Source organism: Ciona robusta, chromosome 7 (assembly GCF_009617815.1).
Source record: "Ciona robusta chromosome 7, ASM961781v2".
NCBI lineage: Eukaryota > Metazoa > Chordata > Ascidiacea > Phlebobranchia > Cionidae > Ciona > Ciona robusta.
Genome location: NC_143241.1, coordinates 8,762,910 through 8,778,950, shown reverse-complemented (window position 1 = coordinate 8,778,950; position 16,041 = coordinate 8,762,910). Strand labels below are relative to the sequence as shown.

General features: G+C 41.2%; 2 protein-coding genes across 2 annotated transcripts in view; one reads left to right on the top strand and one right to left on the bottom strand.

The window, feature by feature from the left end:
• The window catches only part of LOC149734529 (dynein axonemal heavy chain 6-like), a 42,975-nt gene extending 32,663 nt beyond the window's left edge, over positions 1-10,312 (bottom strand). Inside the window, exons 1-16 of the mRNA XM_089882094.1 lie at positions 10,138-10,312; positions 9,584-9,765; positions 8,921-9,127; positions 8,506-8,675; positions 7,993-8,190; positions 7,619-7,763; positions 7,239-7,435; positions 6,897-6,997; positions 6,558-6,687; positions 3,070-3,199; positions 2,476-2,527; positions 1,996-2,128; positions 1,549-1,723; positions 1,157-1,284; positions 561-705; positions 85-339 (exon numbers count right to left, since the gene is read on the bottom strand). Coding sequence (XP_089738220.1) covers positions 85-339; positions 561-705; positions 1,157-1,284; positions 1,549-1,723; positions 1,996-2,128; positions 2,476-2,527; positions 3,070-3,199; positions 6,558-6,687; positions 6,897-6,997; positions 7,239-7,435; positions 7,619-7,763; positions 7,993-8,190; positions 8,506-8,675; positions 8,921-9,127; positions 9,584-9,765; positions 10,138-10,228 — 2,439 coding nt within the window. The 5' untranslated portion in view covers positions 10,229-10,312. The remainder of the gene's footprint in view (positions 1-84; positions 340-560; positions 706-1,156; positions 1,285-1,548; positions 1,724-1,995; positions 2,129-2,475; positions 2,528-3,069; positions 3,200-6,557; positions 6,688-6,896; positions 6,998-7,238; positions 7,436-7,618; positions 7,764-7,992; positions 8,191-8,505; positions 8,676-8,920; positions 9,128-9,583; positions 9,766-10,137) is intronic.
• Positions 10,313-11,368: 1,056 nt separating this feature from the next.
• On the top strand, positions 11,369-15,984 carry LOC149734528 (dynein axonemal heavy chain 12-like). Its single transcript, XM_089881087.1, has 14 exons — positions 11,369-11,524; positions 11,888-12,041; positions 12,098-12,186; positions 12,254-12,418; positions 12,526-12,634; positions 12,716-12,874; positions 13,115-13,250; positions 13,544-13,718; positions 13,994-14,161; positions 14,258-14,363; positions 14,558-14,697; positions 14,932-15,040; positions 15,280-15,433; positions 15,645-15,984. The coding sequence occupies exons 1-14, from the start codon at positions 11,466-11,468 to the stop codon at positions 15,788-15,790; spliced, it is 1,869 nt and encodes a 622-aa protein (XP_089737213.1). The 5' UTR covers positions 11,369-11,465; the 3' UTR covers positions 15,791-15,984.
• Positions 15,985-16,041: the final 57 nt, after the last annotated feature.

The following is a 16,041-nucleotide window of genomic DNA, read 5'->3' as shown; positions in this document are numbered from 1 at the left end:
TTATATATATTACATTTTACAACAACCCACACAGCCCAATATACCCGAACACTTTTCGTTTTCCACACATGTAAACCCCAATACCTTATAAACAGCGAAATCCTCCGGTGGGGTTGGGACTTGATATTTCTCGATGAGGTCATACATCACCACGACGATACTCGATAGCTCATCTAGTGGTTCGATTCTCTCTTGTATCTCGTCGAGGAAAGTCAGCGATTGAACGAATTCTGTGGTTGAAGACGGGACGAGCTCCAACTTGAACTGGGCGTCTTGTGCTTCGGATATTATCGCGTCCATTTTACGCTTCGCTAGTTGGGGTAGGAGGTCGTTTATCGCCTGTTGTGATGTCATAATGGTGATGTCATGTTAATTTGATGATGTTATAATATCGGTGATGTCATAATGATGTCATAATAATTAAACGTATACATCTTAGGCTTGTTCTTTATTTTTAAACAGCTTTTCTCGTCTAACGTGGGTTTTAAAATAAATTCCCCGAGAAATAGTTTAAAAACCAGTGAGATATGTTAGCAACAGTTTCAACATAGATATCTTACATCAAGACACCGGAGGGGGTTAGGGATCAGTTTTGCTTTCAGTTGCGTTGCGTCAACGAACAACATTCCGATTGCTCTCTTGTTGCCGATGGTAACCGCGGACTTGTGTTGGCTGTTGTAACGCTCCAACGATTCAGAGAAAAATCTAAATATAAGATTTCTATGAGATTGGGGTATATGGGGCTATTAGCGATGATTTAGAATCTTAGCGACAAAGTGGTCACTTATGGGTTGTTTAAATTGGGTATGTGTCCTTGGGAAAGACACTTAACAGCAATTGCTCCAACCCAGCAGTCACCCATTACCCCACACTACTACACCTATATAAATTACATTCATAATATCCACTGACGGATCTCCATTATAAAACCCCCACATAACCCCCCCACCAACCCCACAACCCCCCACCAACCCCACACCCCCCCACCAACCCTCCACCAACCCTCCACCAACCCCTCTACTAACCCATGCAGAACTTTTCCAAGTATGCATTATAATACCGATACTTTACTTCCTTTAATAAACATTCTGCAACATTAAGTCATGCATTAGGGAGACCCCCTACCCCCCCTACATAACCCCCACAACCAACTTACTCCACCCCATGGTCCCCGTCCTTCAACCCCTCGAGGTCCAAAAGTTCGTTCTCGCGATAAAACTCCTGGAAGTGCGACAAAGTTTCCGAGTAAAAGTCGGCCGTGTGGAACGCCTTGCTGATCGACTCCTGTATATTATTTCTATGTTTAAATCATTATATTTCTATGTTTATTCTTTTTTATATGGTAGAGGTCCTACAGTAAGGCACATCCTAAGACGACAACCCATTAGTGACCACTGGGTTGAACAAATAAAGTGTCTTGCCCAGGAAATATTCGCTAGTTTGTGCGAGAGCAAACCTGTGTTTTAACTGATTATATTATTTCTATATTCAACCTAAATATATTACTAACTATATTTGTTTTTATGAATATATGATTTCTATGCCCACCTTAATGTCTGAGATGAGCTTTATAAGATTTCTATCATCATCAAACATGGCCGACAACGACGGCCCGTCCCCGCACGTTTTCTCCTCAAACTTGCTGTTGATAATCGGGCGCGTAAAAGCATCAAAGTAAGAATCAACAACGAGGTTGGACACGGAGAGGACGGTCTCCTGGAACCTGTGGTAGCAAGTTACATCATTAGATAACTACAACATTAACTTAAGTGGTGTATGCATCCATGCTTATACTCATGCCAACACACTTAAGTGTAACGGTCACGCCTTTCATCCAAAACTTTATTTCCTCTTTCTAATTTATCGATAAGCGTGTTTTAACAACCGTTGTTTTACAATTACTACCCGTCTTTTAGCTTTTCTAAACCCTCCAGTTTTTTGTTATCATAATCGAAGATGCAAATTCAGTTATTATTATTATGTTTTCCCTCCAACCTTGTAATAACATCTTGCAAAGCTTCGTGGAAATCATCAACGTTCGGTGAAAACGACAACAGTGTTACGTCCAAGTCAAACTCCGTCAAGAATAATGGGGGTAAAACGGGGGTTTCTTCTTCTTCCCCAGCCCCTTGGGGTAAATGGGGTTAGTAGGGGGTGTGATGGGGTTGTTTATTGAGGCATGGCGGGGCAACGACAATCGTTATAACATGGGTGTTCTGTTTCATACACCTCGTGCCCGATTACAAGTTACCACTTTGTGGGTGATTGTTTTAGTGAATGGCTGACAATACTGGACAACCCATTAGGGACCACTGGGTTGGAGCAATTAAGGTGTTTTGCCTAAAAACACAGACACCACAATGGTGGCAGCGACGAGCCTTGAATCCAGCATCCTCTAGGTTCAAAACATTTACGGTGCTACCAGTTAATAAGCGAGGATAAAATAGCCCAACATAGACATCATATATTACACACCTGGTACCGCGGTGACAACGGTCGATGTTTTCGTTTCCTCAACCGGGGAATCCTGTGAAATAAACATAATACTAGTATTTATCTCTTCGAAAACGATAGCGAAGATCAAATTACTAAAACAACGAAATAAATTAGCAGCAAAACAACGGTCGTTAAAACACGCTTTGGGTAAAAACTACTTGAGTTAAAATGTCAAATAAAAGCGTGGCTGCTAAAATAATAGTCATTACAAAAACAAACATATTATAATTTCTCAAATAAACAGATTTCACATGACATCTGCATACAATGAATCTATTATTATATAACAATGAAAACAATGGGTCTTTGTTACAAGTGAAGCTTAATAATAGGATCATGTGTGACATCACAATGTTTTCACAATGAGTTTTAAAATCTTAGCACCAATGAAAACTGGTAAACCCGCATACGCATGTTGGGTCAATTGACCCATGGTTACCCAACAACCCCTACCCCAATTACATCTTCCCAAGCGTTTATTTAAGCTCAAGTATTTAATCCCCTATACACCCACCCCCCGATCCCACAACCCTCCGACCCCACCCCCCCCCTAACCCCACAACCCCCACTTACACCCTCCCAGCTCAATATTTCTTCCTCTGTTGGCGTTTGTTGAAGTTGTTCTGTCAAATAATTCAACAACGTTGACACCGAGTTGACGGCCAGCACGTGCATTGTGTTTACGATCAAATAATCAGCTAACCTGTGTCATAATGTACATTGTTATGTCATAGTTACATATGATACCATGTTATAATTGGTGATGTAGGGTACTGGTTATAGTGCTAGCCTCTCGACAAGTTGCCAGCCATGTATGAAAAACAATCACCTACAAAGTTACATATGTATCACGTAAGCAGGGACGAGGTGTATGAAACAGAACACCCGTGTAATAACGACTGCTGTTGCCCCACCATGCGGGGATAAATAAGTTACATACATGGTAACTTGTAAGCGGACACGTGGTGTATGAAACAGAACACCCGTGTAATAACGACTGCTGTTGCCCCACCATGCGGGGATAAATAAGTTACATACATGGTAACTTGTAAGCGGACACGTGGTGTATGAAACAGAACACCCGTGTTATAACGACTGTCGTTGCCCCACCATGCGAGGGTAAATAAGTCACATACGTGGTAACTTGTAAGCGGACACGTGGTGTATGAAACAGAACACCTGTGTTATAACGACTGTCATTGCCCCACCATGCGAGGGTAAATAAGTCACATACGTGGTAACTTGTAAGCGGACACGAGGTGTATGAAACAGAACACCTGTGTTATAACGACTGTCATTGCCCCACCATGCGAGGGTAAATAAGTCACATACGTGGTAACTTGTAAGCGGACACGAGGTGTATGAAACAGAACACCCGTGTTATAACGACTGTCGTTGCCCCACCATGCGAGGGTAAATAAGTCACATACGTGGTAACTTGTAAGCAGGCACGAGGTGTATGAAACAGAACACCTGTGTTATAACGACTGTCGTTGCCCCACCATGCGAGGGTAAATAAGTCACATACGTGGTAACTTGTAAGCGGACACGAGGTGTATGAAACAGAACACCCGTGTTATAACGACTGTCGTTGCCCCACCATGCGAGGGTAAATAAGTCACATACGTGGTAACTTGTAAGCGGACACGTGGTGTATGAAACAGAACACCCGTGTAATAACGACTGCTGTTGCCCCACCATGCGGGGATAAATAAGTTACATACATGGTAACTTGTAAGCGGACACGTGGTGTATGAAACAGAACACCCGTGTTATAACGACTGTCGTTGCCCCACCATGCGAGGGTAAATAAGTCACATACGTGGTAACTTGTAAGCGGACACGTGGTGTATGAAACAGAACACCTGTGTTATAACGACTGTCATTGCCCCACCATGCGAGGGTAAATAAGTCACATACGTGGTAACTTGTAAGCGGACACGAGGTGTATGAAACAGAACACCTGTGTTATAACGACTGTCATTGCCCCACCATGCGAGGGTAAATAAGTCACATACGTGGTAACTTGTAAGCGGACACGAGGTGTATGAAACAGAACACCCGTGTTATAACGACTGTCGTTGCCCCACCATGCGAGGGTAAATAAGTCACATACGTGGTAACTTGTAAGCAGGCACGAGGTGTATGAAACAGAACACCTGTGTTATAACGACTGTCGTTGCCCCACCATGCGAGGGTAAATAAGTCACATACGTGGTAACTTGTAAGCGGACACGAGGTGTATAAAACAGAACACCCGTGTTATAACGACTGTCATTGCCCCGCCATGCGAGGGTAAATAAGTCACATACGTGGTAGCTTGTAAGCAGGCACGTGGTGTATAAAACAGAACACCCGTGTTATAACGACTGTCGTTGCACCGCCATGCGAGGGTAAATAAGTCACATACGTGGTAACTCGTAAGCGGGCACGAGGTGTATGAAACAGAACACCCGTGTTATAACGACTGTCATTGCCCCGCCATGCGAGGGTAAATAAGTCACATACGTGGTAGCTTGTAAGCAGGCACGAGGTGTATGAAACAGAACACCCGTGTTATAACGACTGTCGTTGCCCCACCATGCGAGGGTAAATAAGTCACATACGTGGTAACTCGTAAGTGGGCACGAGGTGTATGAAACAGAACACCCGTGTTATAACGACTGTCGTTGCCCCGCCATGCGAGGGTAAATAAGTCACATACGTGGTAGCTTGTAAGCAGGCACGTGGTGTATGAAACAGAACACCCGTGTTATAACGACTGTCGTTGCCCCACCATGCGAGGGTAAATAAGTCACATACTTGGTAACTTGTAAGCCGGCACAAGGTGTATGAAACAGAACACCCGTGTTATAACGACAGTCGTTGCCCCGCCATGCGAGGGTAAATAAGTCACATACTTGGTAACTTGTAAGCCGGCACAAGGTGTATGAAACAGAACACCCGTGTTATAACGACAGTCGTTGCCCCACCATGCGAGGGTAAATAAGTCACATACTTGGTAACTTGTAAGCCGGCACAAGGTGTATGAAACAGAACACCCGTGTTATAACGACTGTCGTTGCCCCACCATGCGAGGGTAAATAAGTCACATACGTGGTAACTCGTAAGTGGGCACGAGGTGTATGAAACAGAACACCCGTGTTATAACGACTGTCGTTGCCCCGCCATGCGAGGGTAAATAAGTCACATACGTGGTAGCTTGTAAGCAGGCACGTGGTGTATGAAACAGAACACCCGTGTTATAACGACTGTCGTTGCCCCACCATGCGAGGGTAAATAAGTCACATACTTGGTAACTTGTAAGCCGGCACAAGGTGTATGAAACAGAACACCCGTGTTATAACGACTGTCATTGCCCCGCCATGCGAGGGTAAATAAGTCACATACGTGGTAGCTTGTAAGCAGGCACGTGGTGTATGAAACAGAACACCCGTGTTATAACGACTGTCGTTGCCCCACCATGCGAGGGTAAATAAGTCACATACATGGTAACTTGTAAGCCGGCACAAGGTGTATGAAACAGAACACCCGTGTTATAACAACTGTCATTGCCCCGCCATGCGAGGGTAAATAAGTCACATACTTGGTAACTTGTAAGCAGACACGTGGTGTATGAAACAGAACACCCGTGTTATAACGACTGTCGTTGCCCCGCAATGTGAGGATAAATAAGTCACATACGTGGTAGCTTGTAAGCAGGCACGTGGTGTATGAAACAGAACACCCGTGTTATAACAACTGTCATTGCCCCGCCATGCGAGGGTAAATAAGTCACATACTTGGTAACTTGTAAGCAGACACGTGGTGTATGAAACAGAACACCCGTGTTATAACGACTGTCGTTGCCCCATCATGCGAGGATAAATAAGTTACATACGTGGTAACTTGTAAGCGGGCACGAAGTGTATGAAACAGAACACCTGTGTTATAATGACTGCGTTTCTGCCCATAGGTTACATTTATCCATTAACACATTCAATATTATGACATCACACCAACAATTATGACATCACACAAACAATTATGACAACACACCAACAATTATGACACTACAATACCTTATAAAGCTTGACAATCGTCTACAATGCGATCGTTTGTTTGCTTGTTCCGTGTACGTCATTTTATCCGGGGCGTCCCCGAACATATCTTCGATCTGTGATTGTACGAGCATCGATGAACCAGCAGTGCCTGTGCGAACAATGTATTAATTATATACAGATATGCTTATAAACAATTTATCAAGTTTTAGAAATTAGTTTGTAGAAAAATCAAATTTATTAAAACAACGAAGAGAAGGGAATTAGCAGCAAAACATTAAAAACACGCTATGGGTAAAAGTATGAAAATTCAGGTGCAATTATTTAACTAAAACAAACAAAGATAAATATGTGGAATACCTGGTATGGGTTGGCCATCTTCCCCGTACCCCATCACCCCCGGGCTTTCCACATCGTAAAAATAATCATCAGGGGTGAAGCCGGCTTCTAATAATGCCGTCCTGGGGTTAAATATAAGGGTTATATGGGGTGTATAATAGTGGTACATTAATAACATAGATGCTAAAAATGTATACCTTTTGTATTAACACAACAATTCTCTTTGTAAAACTGTCTGTTATGTTTATGAATAATAAAATTTAAATTCAAGTATTTTCATAAAAATCTACATGGCTTTCAAACATTCTTATATAACATATACTAATATATGATATCTATGCTAATATAAGATATCTATGTCACCTGCATGCGCTACGAACGACCTCCTTAATGAGATCACGGAACTCGGCCAATCGTCCTTGCACCTCGTTAAGTTGATGGAATTGCGCGTCTCGGAATTGTGCAAGACGGTACGTGTATCCTTTCTCTATCCTACATAATCCCATGTCGCTGATCCTATAACACATCTCTCTCACGTTGAGGAGGGCGGGGCGGAGGGACTGCGGGGAGGAGGGGGTTAGTTGGTGGGTGTATGTTGTTTTTGGGGAGTTGGTATCGACCCCCGTTACAACATAACATAACTTTAGCGAAGATCAGAATAAATGAAACAACGAAGAGAAGGGAATCGACAGCAAAACGACAGTTCTTAGAACACGCTATGGGTAAAAACAAATATAAGTTACGGGGTTTAAAAAGAAGAGATTCTCCTGCAAAGCTTTCCTTCTTTGTGATGTTTTATGATGTCGAACATTAAATCTCCAAACTGCAAACGATTTCCATTTCCTGAACAAACTGAAAGTTCCAATGCTGGTCAGTTGACAGTAGTATCTGGAATATATCAACCAATTTATTTTCGCAGTTCTTATATATGTATGTGACTATAATTCTATATGGGTAAGGTTATTGGAAAAGACCTGAGATTTGAACAAAATTTGGCCCCGTTACGAGTAAGTTTACGGGAATCATTCATTCACAATGATACACAACAATGAGCGTTATGACATCAAATACGCTCCATACAACATTCATTCAACCACAATCAGCATTATGACATCACCTATACTCCTGTTCCCATCGTTCCAGTTCAGTGAACTCCGTTTCGCCTCCCTGCACGCGCGTCACGCCCTGCGAACTCACGGTCAAGTAGTCGTCCGCGTTAATGCAATCATGCGTTACGATACGTAAGTTATATGGGGAGTAGTCGTTCGACGATCTGTCCACACGAGGCGTGAGATACAAGAATCCAATTCTGCGACTGGGGACATAGAAATGTTATATTAGTTATATGGAAATAATATATAAATTCATGGAAATAGTATATAAATACAAGTAGTGTAAGAATGCATAGAAATATTGAACAGACACAGAAAAACATAAATACAGTGAAATAATATATAAATAAAATAAAAAGACCATTTCCTAAACACATAAATACATAATAATATCCAATATTCCATTTTCATGACTTTAAACACAACACACACGTAAGAACGTAAACGTATAGAAACAAATAGAAATAATAAAACTTGTTCACCGAATGCCGCACAAAACATAGAAACACGTATCTTACTTTTCCTTCACAATCCTCGTGATCTGAAGCGGATCCCGGATATCTGCCGCTAATATTTCCTCAAGGGTGAGCCGGTAGATTAACGCTGTGTCCATTGTGAGGGCTCTGGGGTGGTGGGGCTTTTGTGGGGGCTCCGTTTTCGATATTTTAGGGGTAAGAGGGGGAAGCACCTGCGATAGGGGGGGGGGGGGGTCGTTAAATAGGTACATAGAAACATTATATATATATAAATATAATATATTATTTTATACGGAAAGTCAAATATAAAATAATAGAAATCTTATTTATATTTTTGAATAGATTGTGAAGAAATATCAACAAAACTTAAATAAATTAAATTAAAATATTCAAAAATGGTAAATCATAAAAAAATGCTAAGTCATCAAGAAAATGCTGAGTAACAATCGCTATTCACCAATTTATCGTCAGCACTTCCGAGCGATCGTCCGATCGTCGCACCCACTGTTGCCGATCGTTTCCGTGACAACGTGGTTCCCATGACCCCCGTTGACTTGGCAACAGAGGGGGGTTGTGGGACGCGCATCTGGTTCAAGATGGCACGTCTGTTTTGCTCCTGGATGTAGCTGGGTTGGTTGTGGGCTTGGAAGGTGGCCAGGGTGGGCTGGGGAGGGAGGGGCGAATAAAATAAACATAGTTTATTTCTTTGCATACGACAGCGAAGAACAAATTAATTAAACCCAATGAAGAGAATGGGATTAGCAGCAAAATGACAGTCGTTAAACACGCTATCAGTAAAAAGTGTGGGAAAGTTTCTTCAAACATAGAAACACCATTCCACTTTAAACATAGAAACACCATTCCACTTCAAACATAGAAACACCATTCCACTTTAAACATAGAAACACCATTCCACTTCAAACATAGAAACACCATTCCACTTCAAACATAGAAACACCATTCCACTTCAAACATAGAAACACCATTCCACTTCAAACATAGAAACACCATTCCACTTCAAACATAGAAACACCATTCCACTTCAAACATAGAAACACCATTCCACTTCAAACATAGAAACACCATTCCACCTCAAACATAGAAACATCATTCCACCCACCAAAGGTTCAAGTTTGACCGATTTCTCGCGTTCCTTTGTCGCGAGTTGTGCTTTGGTAACGCGCCTCAAGCCCAACGTTGCCGAATTGTACGAAGGGGCCTGCATGGGCGCACGTGACACCAATCGTGCACGTAGTTTCTCTTCATCAACTGCATTGTGGGGGATTACTATCTCTGATGCGCCTGTAACAAATATACTTTGGTCAAAAACCATAAATGTTATGACTCTCAGTTAAATTTTTTTTTAATTAGTGCAAAATCTACAAAAATTTACTCAGAATAAAAAATTCCCCCCCAAGATCTTTACTACTGCCGGTATTTGAAATTGCACACAGCAGACTTGTATTCCAACTTACATGGTATTCAAGTATTCCCAGATCTTACAATGTTGCAAAATAAAACATTTCGTCGGCAAAGAAAAATAAACGACTTTATATAATATTGAGTGAAACCATTTCGTAATGTATACGACATAATTTTACAGACAGGTTTCAAACAATTTATTAAACTTTAATAAAACTTAAAAAATGTTCGAAAATTTTGTAAACAACTAACCAGTCGTTGGACGATGACTTTGAATCGTTGTCGCCCTACTCATGACGTCATTTCTTTGATTTCGACCGTAGCCGATCTTTGATTCGGCCATCGCGAAACAATAAACAATTAATTAATCAACAATTCATTAACTTTAACTGCTGTAACTTTAACACAAACTTAATAAAAGTTGAAACAAAATTTCCGATTACTTGTTTCCATGGTTACCAACTACACCACCATGCGGATGGAACAAAATTTACAAAATTCGATTTCTATGATTACTACACCTGCTAAAAGTTATGCAAATTAAAAACTAAAATTTTATTGGACATTAAAATGGCAGATTTTGTAAAATGTTGCTTTTTTATTTCGTTTTTATGTTTTTTACCAAAATTAGAAAGATTTTTTTAATCGTCGTGTTTTGGAATTTGATGATACGGGTCAATCGTCTGTGTTTCGTCACAATTATTATTTCTCGTCACAATTAACATCTTAGATACCATGTTTACCAACACACGGAGGTATCGCGTTCTATTTCTGTCGCTTACTAATTATCACGTGATAATGCAACAGTGACGAAACAAAGACGACCTCTCACTTTGGCATTGTTACGTCATAACATGCTCTGTGTTTAGATCTGGAAGACAGTTCGTAACAAAGGAAACGAAAATCAGCGAAAGTTGGAATATATAAAGCGATGACGAGAATTTTAGTTAAAGCAATTTGAGGCTTGCAAAAGTTTAGTGCAGATTACGTTTATAGCCATGATTTTATTTTTATTCGTAGCTTATTTTAACGATTGTCGTTTTGCAGCTAATTCCCTTCACTTCGTTGTTTTAATTAATCTGACCTTGACAACAGAACTTATTTCTTCGATTACAATGACAATTATCGTATTAATTAACATAGGGAGGGAACGGAAAGACAATCGTTAAAACACGCTACGGAAAAAATAAATGAAAAAGCGTTTGGTTAAAAACGTGGCTGTTAAAGCTTGTAAGAAACAACTCACAGTGGGTTGCAAATATTTAAAATGAATTAAAACAGATTAAGATGTAATTGAAAGAAAAATTTGCGTAGAGACACGAGTCGTATAAAAAGAACAAACAAAGAAATATCTACCCAGCCTTGTACAGCGCAGATCAACGTAGGCCAGCGTAGATCAGCGTAGTTCAGCGTAGTTCAGCGTAGTTCAGCGTAGTTCAGCGTAGTTCAGCGTAGTTCAGCGTAGTTCAGCGTAGTTCAGCGTAAATATTTCTTTGTTTGTTGTTTTAACACTTTTTTGTTCAGCGAAAACCTGATTTATAAGTTCTCGATTTACATTGTTTAACTGATTGTTTGTAACAATGGACGACAATATTCGATTGTTTCCAATAACAATACAAGAGGAAGAAAGACAATTGAGGTTGTTTATAAGAAAAAATATGAAAATCAATAAAAAACAATCTCTCACAAAGTAACATACATGGTAACTCGTAAGCGAGCACGAGGTGTATAAAACAGAACACCCGTGTTATAACGACTGTTGTTGCCCCGCCACGCGAGGGTAAATAAGTTACATATGTGGTAACTTGTAAGCGTGCACGAGGTGTATGAAACAGAACACCCGTGTTATAACGACTGTCGTTGCCCTGCCATGTGAGGATAAATAAGTTGCATACGTGGTAACTTGTAAGTGGACAAGAGGTGTATGAAATAAACACCCGTGTTGTAATGACTGTCGCTGCCCCACCAAGGAAGAATAAATATGACACACCCATTCATTCAGGTTGGCTCTTCTGCAAAGTTTGGAGGAATCGCTAGGTGGCATAAGTGATGAGTCGGAAGATGGCGCTAGTGAAGATGAGTCTTCGCGTGGTGGCGGTAAAGATCAAACACGCAGCAGTCGCTCGACCGCGTACACGAGGTCCAACACAATAGGGGTAAATATGACGTAATAATCACATCATTATTCTGTTGTGACGTCACAAATACGTAGGTTGCGTCACCGAGTACGTCATACACGTACACTGATACGTCACCACAATCGATGTTACGTAGGTCGATGTCTATTGGAGGGGGTTCCCCGTAAGTAGGATGACGTCATATCATATGACGTATGCATGACGTATATAATTACCCGGATATTACGCAGGCCGCGACCGACGCTGAAAACCGATTGTTGCGAAGTGAAGAACGCGTTATTGGTACGTAACAAAGAATATATACAATGCCTTGTGACGTCATGGGGGCGTGTGACGTCACCTCTACACGCAGCCGTGCGAAAAGGTCACGATTATTGTTTGGAAGCTTTGCTCAAGTTAGTGGGCGTGTGAATGTAACTTGTTTATGCGGATATGTAACTAACTTTAAGGGTGATTGATTTTATTGATGTTATATTACGTCATATAATAATGACGTATTCAGGGCATTTCCCGATCTCGTGAATTCTACCAACACAAACGGGGAAACTCCCCTTTACTTAGCTGCAATCCACTCAAAGGTCAGAGCGGCGAAGAAACTTATTGAGTATGAGGTGGGTGAATGTGGAGTGCTATGAGAATGCGGGTGTATAATTCTGTAAATATTGCTGCATCAATGACTTAATAATACGAAGGCGGATCCTAACATTGGGCGGAACACTCTAGAGACACCACTGGTGGCTGCTGTGGATAATGACAACCGCGAGATGGCGCTGTGTCTCATTAAAGGTGGCGCTGACGTGAACAAATCATTGAACCGTGGATGGACGGCGTTGCACGAAGCTGTTTATAGAGTAAGTGGAACTTATACAACCCATATGTGTCCTTGGGCAAGACACTTAACGGCAATTGCTCCAACCCAGTGGTCACTAATGGGTTGTACAAATTATCAGCCATACATAAAAACAATCACCAACAAAGTTACATACGTGGTAACTCGTAAGCGGACAAGGTGTATAAAACAGAACACCCGTGTTATAACGACTGTCGTTGCCCCGCCATGCTTGAATAAATAAGTTACATTTAACCGACAGGGCCACACCCAAGTACTTGAATTACTTCTCGCAAAAGGGGGAAACCCTAACACGAGAGACGGGTTCGGGATCAGCCCCGTGTTCACTAGCGCCGCATGTGGTAGAAGTATCTGCCTTGAGATGTTACTTATAGCGGGTATATATGATTTCTATAACGTGACGTTGTATTAGTTTATGTATATGGAAAAGCGCTTTTGATAAAAACCGTTAATTCTATTATACCAACATTCCATCTGCCATATACCCTGATAATGCTTCACTGGGTGGCAAACGTAAGCTTGATTTAATACAAGTTATGTATTTTACCAGAGATGTCTAATATTTTGTGATGACTAGTTACTGAAGTTTCCGTACCAGAAGAGCAATTTACTTTTACACCAAACTATCCCAGTAGCAACAACAACAAAACATAATTTATCTATCCGCTAGGTGGCGATCCTAACCTGTGCGCTAAAAGTAAATCGGCTTCACCCTTATACGAGGCCTGTAAGGAAGGTCATGTTGATTGCGTCATCAGGTTGTTACGTCATGGGGCGGATCCACATTTAGTCAACTGTGAAGGATTGTATCCGCTGCATATTGCCGCACATAAAGGATATATTGAGTAAGTTGACCTATAGTAACCTTTTATTCACCTCTAGTAACCCTTAACTTACGTTAACTGCATGTTGGGTTTAACAGCTAAACTAATGCTCTTTAATGGAAGAATGAATGCTGCTCATATTCTCGCGTGCTGATATGCTATTCGAGAAGATAAATAAAATTGATGTTATCAGTTCACTGTATGTTGGGTTTAGCAGCCGCACTTTATTACTAATGTTCTTTTACCCGTTTACCCAATGATTCATGCCATTAAGTGAGCCAGGACACCCTTTACAGGATCGTGGAAAGATTACTCCCGGTAACCGACCGCACGTTGGCGCAAGAGTGCGGGATGAGTCCGGTGCATTCAGCTGCTAAAGGAGACAACATAGAAATCTTGGAAATGCTTATCAAAGACGGATATGACGTCAACGTTAAACTGACCCGAGACAAAATAACCTACAGGTCAAAATAAACCTACAACGACAGTTGTTATAATACCGGTGTCTGTTTATACCATGATTGGGTTTTGACATAATAATCAAATGTATGACGTCACAGAGACCGACGACAAACGGCATTGTTCTTCGCTGTGTACAACGATTCGGAGGAAGCGACCGAAATCCTTCTGGAAGCTGGAGCCGAGACCGAACTTGATTATGTGAAGGTATTACCATTGTGTGCGAATGTTTACTTTATTGGACAATTAAAAGGCACTTAAGGGTTATTGTTCCAACCCAGTGGTCACTAATAGGTTGTCCAAATTGTCAGCCATATAAAAAAAATAATCCAGAAAGTAACATACGTGGTAACTTGTAAGTGTGCAACAGCCACGTTATAACAACCCCCCTTTCTTCACAGCCGCTATTAGTAGCGGTGAGCCACAGCCAATACAACATGGCCGACCTCCTGATGACGTATGGTGCTGACGTCAACGCTTGCTTTAATGAAGATGGCGCCATTTTTCCCGCCACCGTCGCTTTTGCGCTTCGAGATTACAGGCATAGTGGTGTTTCATATGTTATCGATATGACTACGCAACTGTGTTATAATTATGCGGATCTGACCCTGATCTGCTGGCGCTAAAATCCTTACAATTTCATTTTGTTCTTTATTCGTCCACAATCGCCCCGCAAATATTTCCTATGATTTATATTTTATGCCGCGGCGACTCAGTGATCCCACGTGTGCGCTTTTTAACTTAAACTTATTGTTAAAACGAATGTTGAATCCAGGATGCTGAAACAAATTCTCGTGTCGGGTTGTGACGTCACAAAGTGTCTTTCCTGTCACATAGGTAACCGCGATCATTCGCGATTCGAAGAAAACGAACAAAGGAAATCGGTGAGTATAGCGTTTATGACGTCACAGTCGTTACGCAACGTAATAATGACGAAATAATTGGCATTTTAGCTGCAGTTGCCACCAGGCAAAGTTTACAAATCTAAGTTTTACAAGTGTCCATGAGGGACCGTATTAAACATATATTGTTTATATGCCAATAAGTCTTGCCAAACGGCAGACGAAACGCTGGTATATTAAAATTAACATTTTTAAACCATTTCACATTTTCTTTTGTTTAGTTTTGTTTTTACCTGACTGAGTCGCACAACGTTGGTTGGTGCGGAGACGCTGTTAGGTATTTATTGCAATTTACTGGATCGTTGAAACTATGTGATCGTATTATGGGGGTCGTGAGGGACGGAGATGAATGGGACGAGATACAACAGCTGACCGGTAAGTGGGGGGTGATGACGTCATGAACGGTGACGTCATCCGACGACGTGGTAAATTTGTATAATATAAGTTACATACGTAGTAACTTGTGAGCGCGGGCACGAGGTGTATGAAAAAGAACACCCATGTTATAACAACTCTCGTTGCCCCGCCATAAATAAGTTACATTCATCCATTATTACATCCATAATAACTATTGTTTAATCCCCAGAAACCCCACGTTCGCTCCTACATTTGTGCCGGTTAAAAATACGCCACCTACTGGGCACTAAAGCTGTAAGAGAGCAGCGTACCTTTGAGATACTTCCCCTGCCGCGACCACTAACGGATTATCTAACTTACTGTGACGTACAATGACCTCTACAATATAGCATTGTGACGTGTGAAACGCACCTGATTATGACGTAATAATACGGATTATGCAAAAATACCAGAACTGAAATATTTTCTTGCATTCTGACCACGTGACAGAACGTTGTATTTTTATTGGACAGAAATTTCTTGCGTAGCAATCACGTTTTGTTTTATACAATAAACGAGTTCTCGAACTATTATTACGTCATAGTGCAGATGACAGAAACTCACAAATAACGCGCTTTAGAAATATT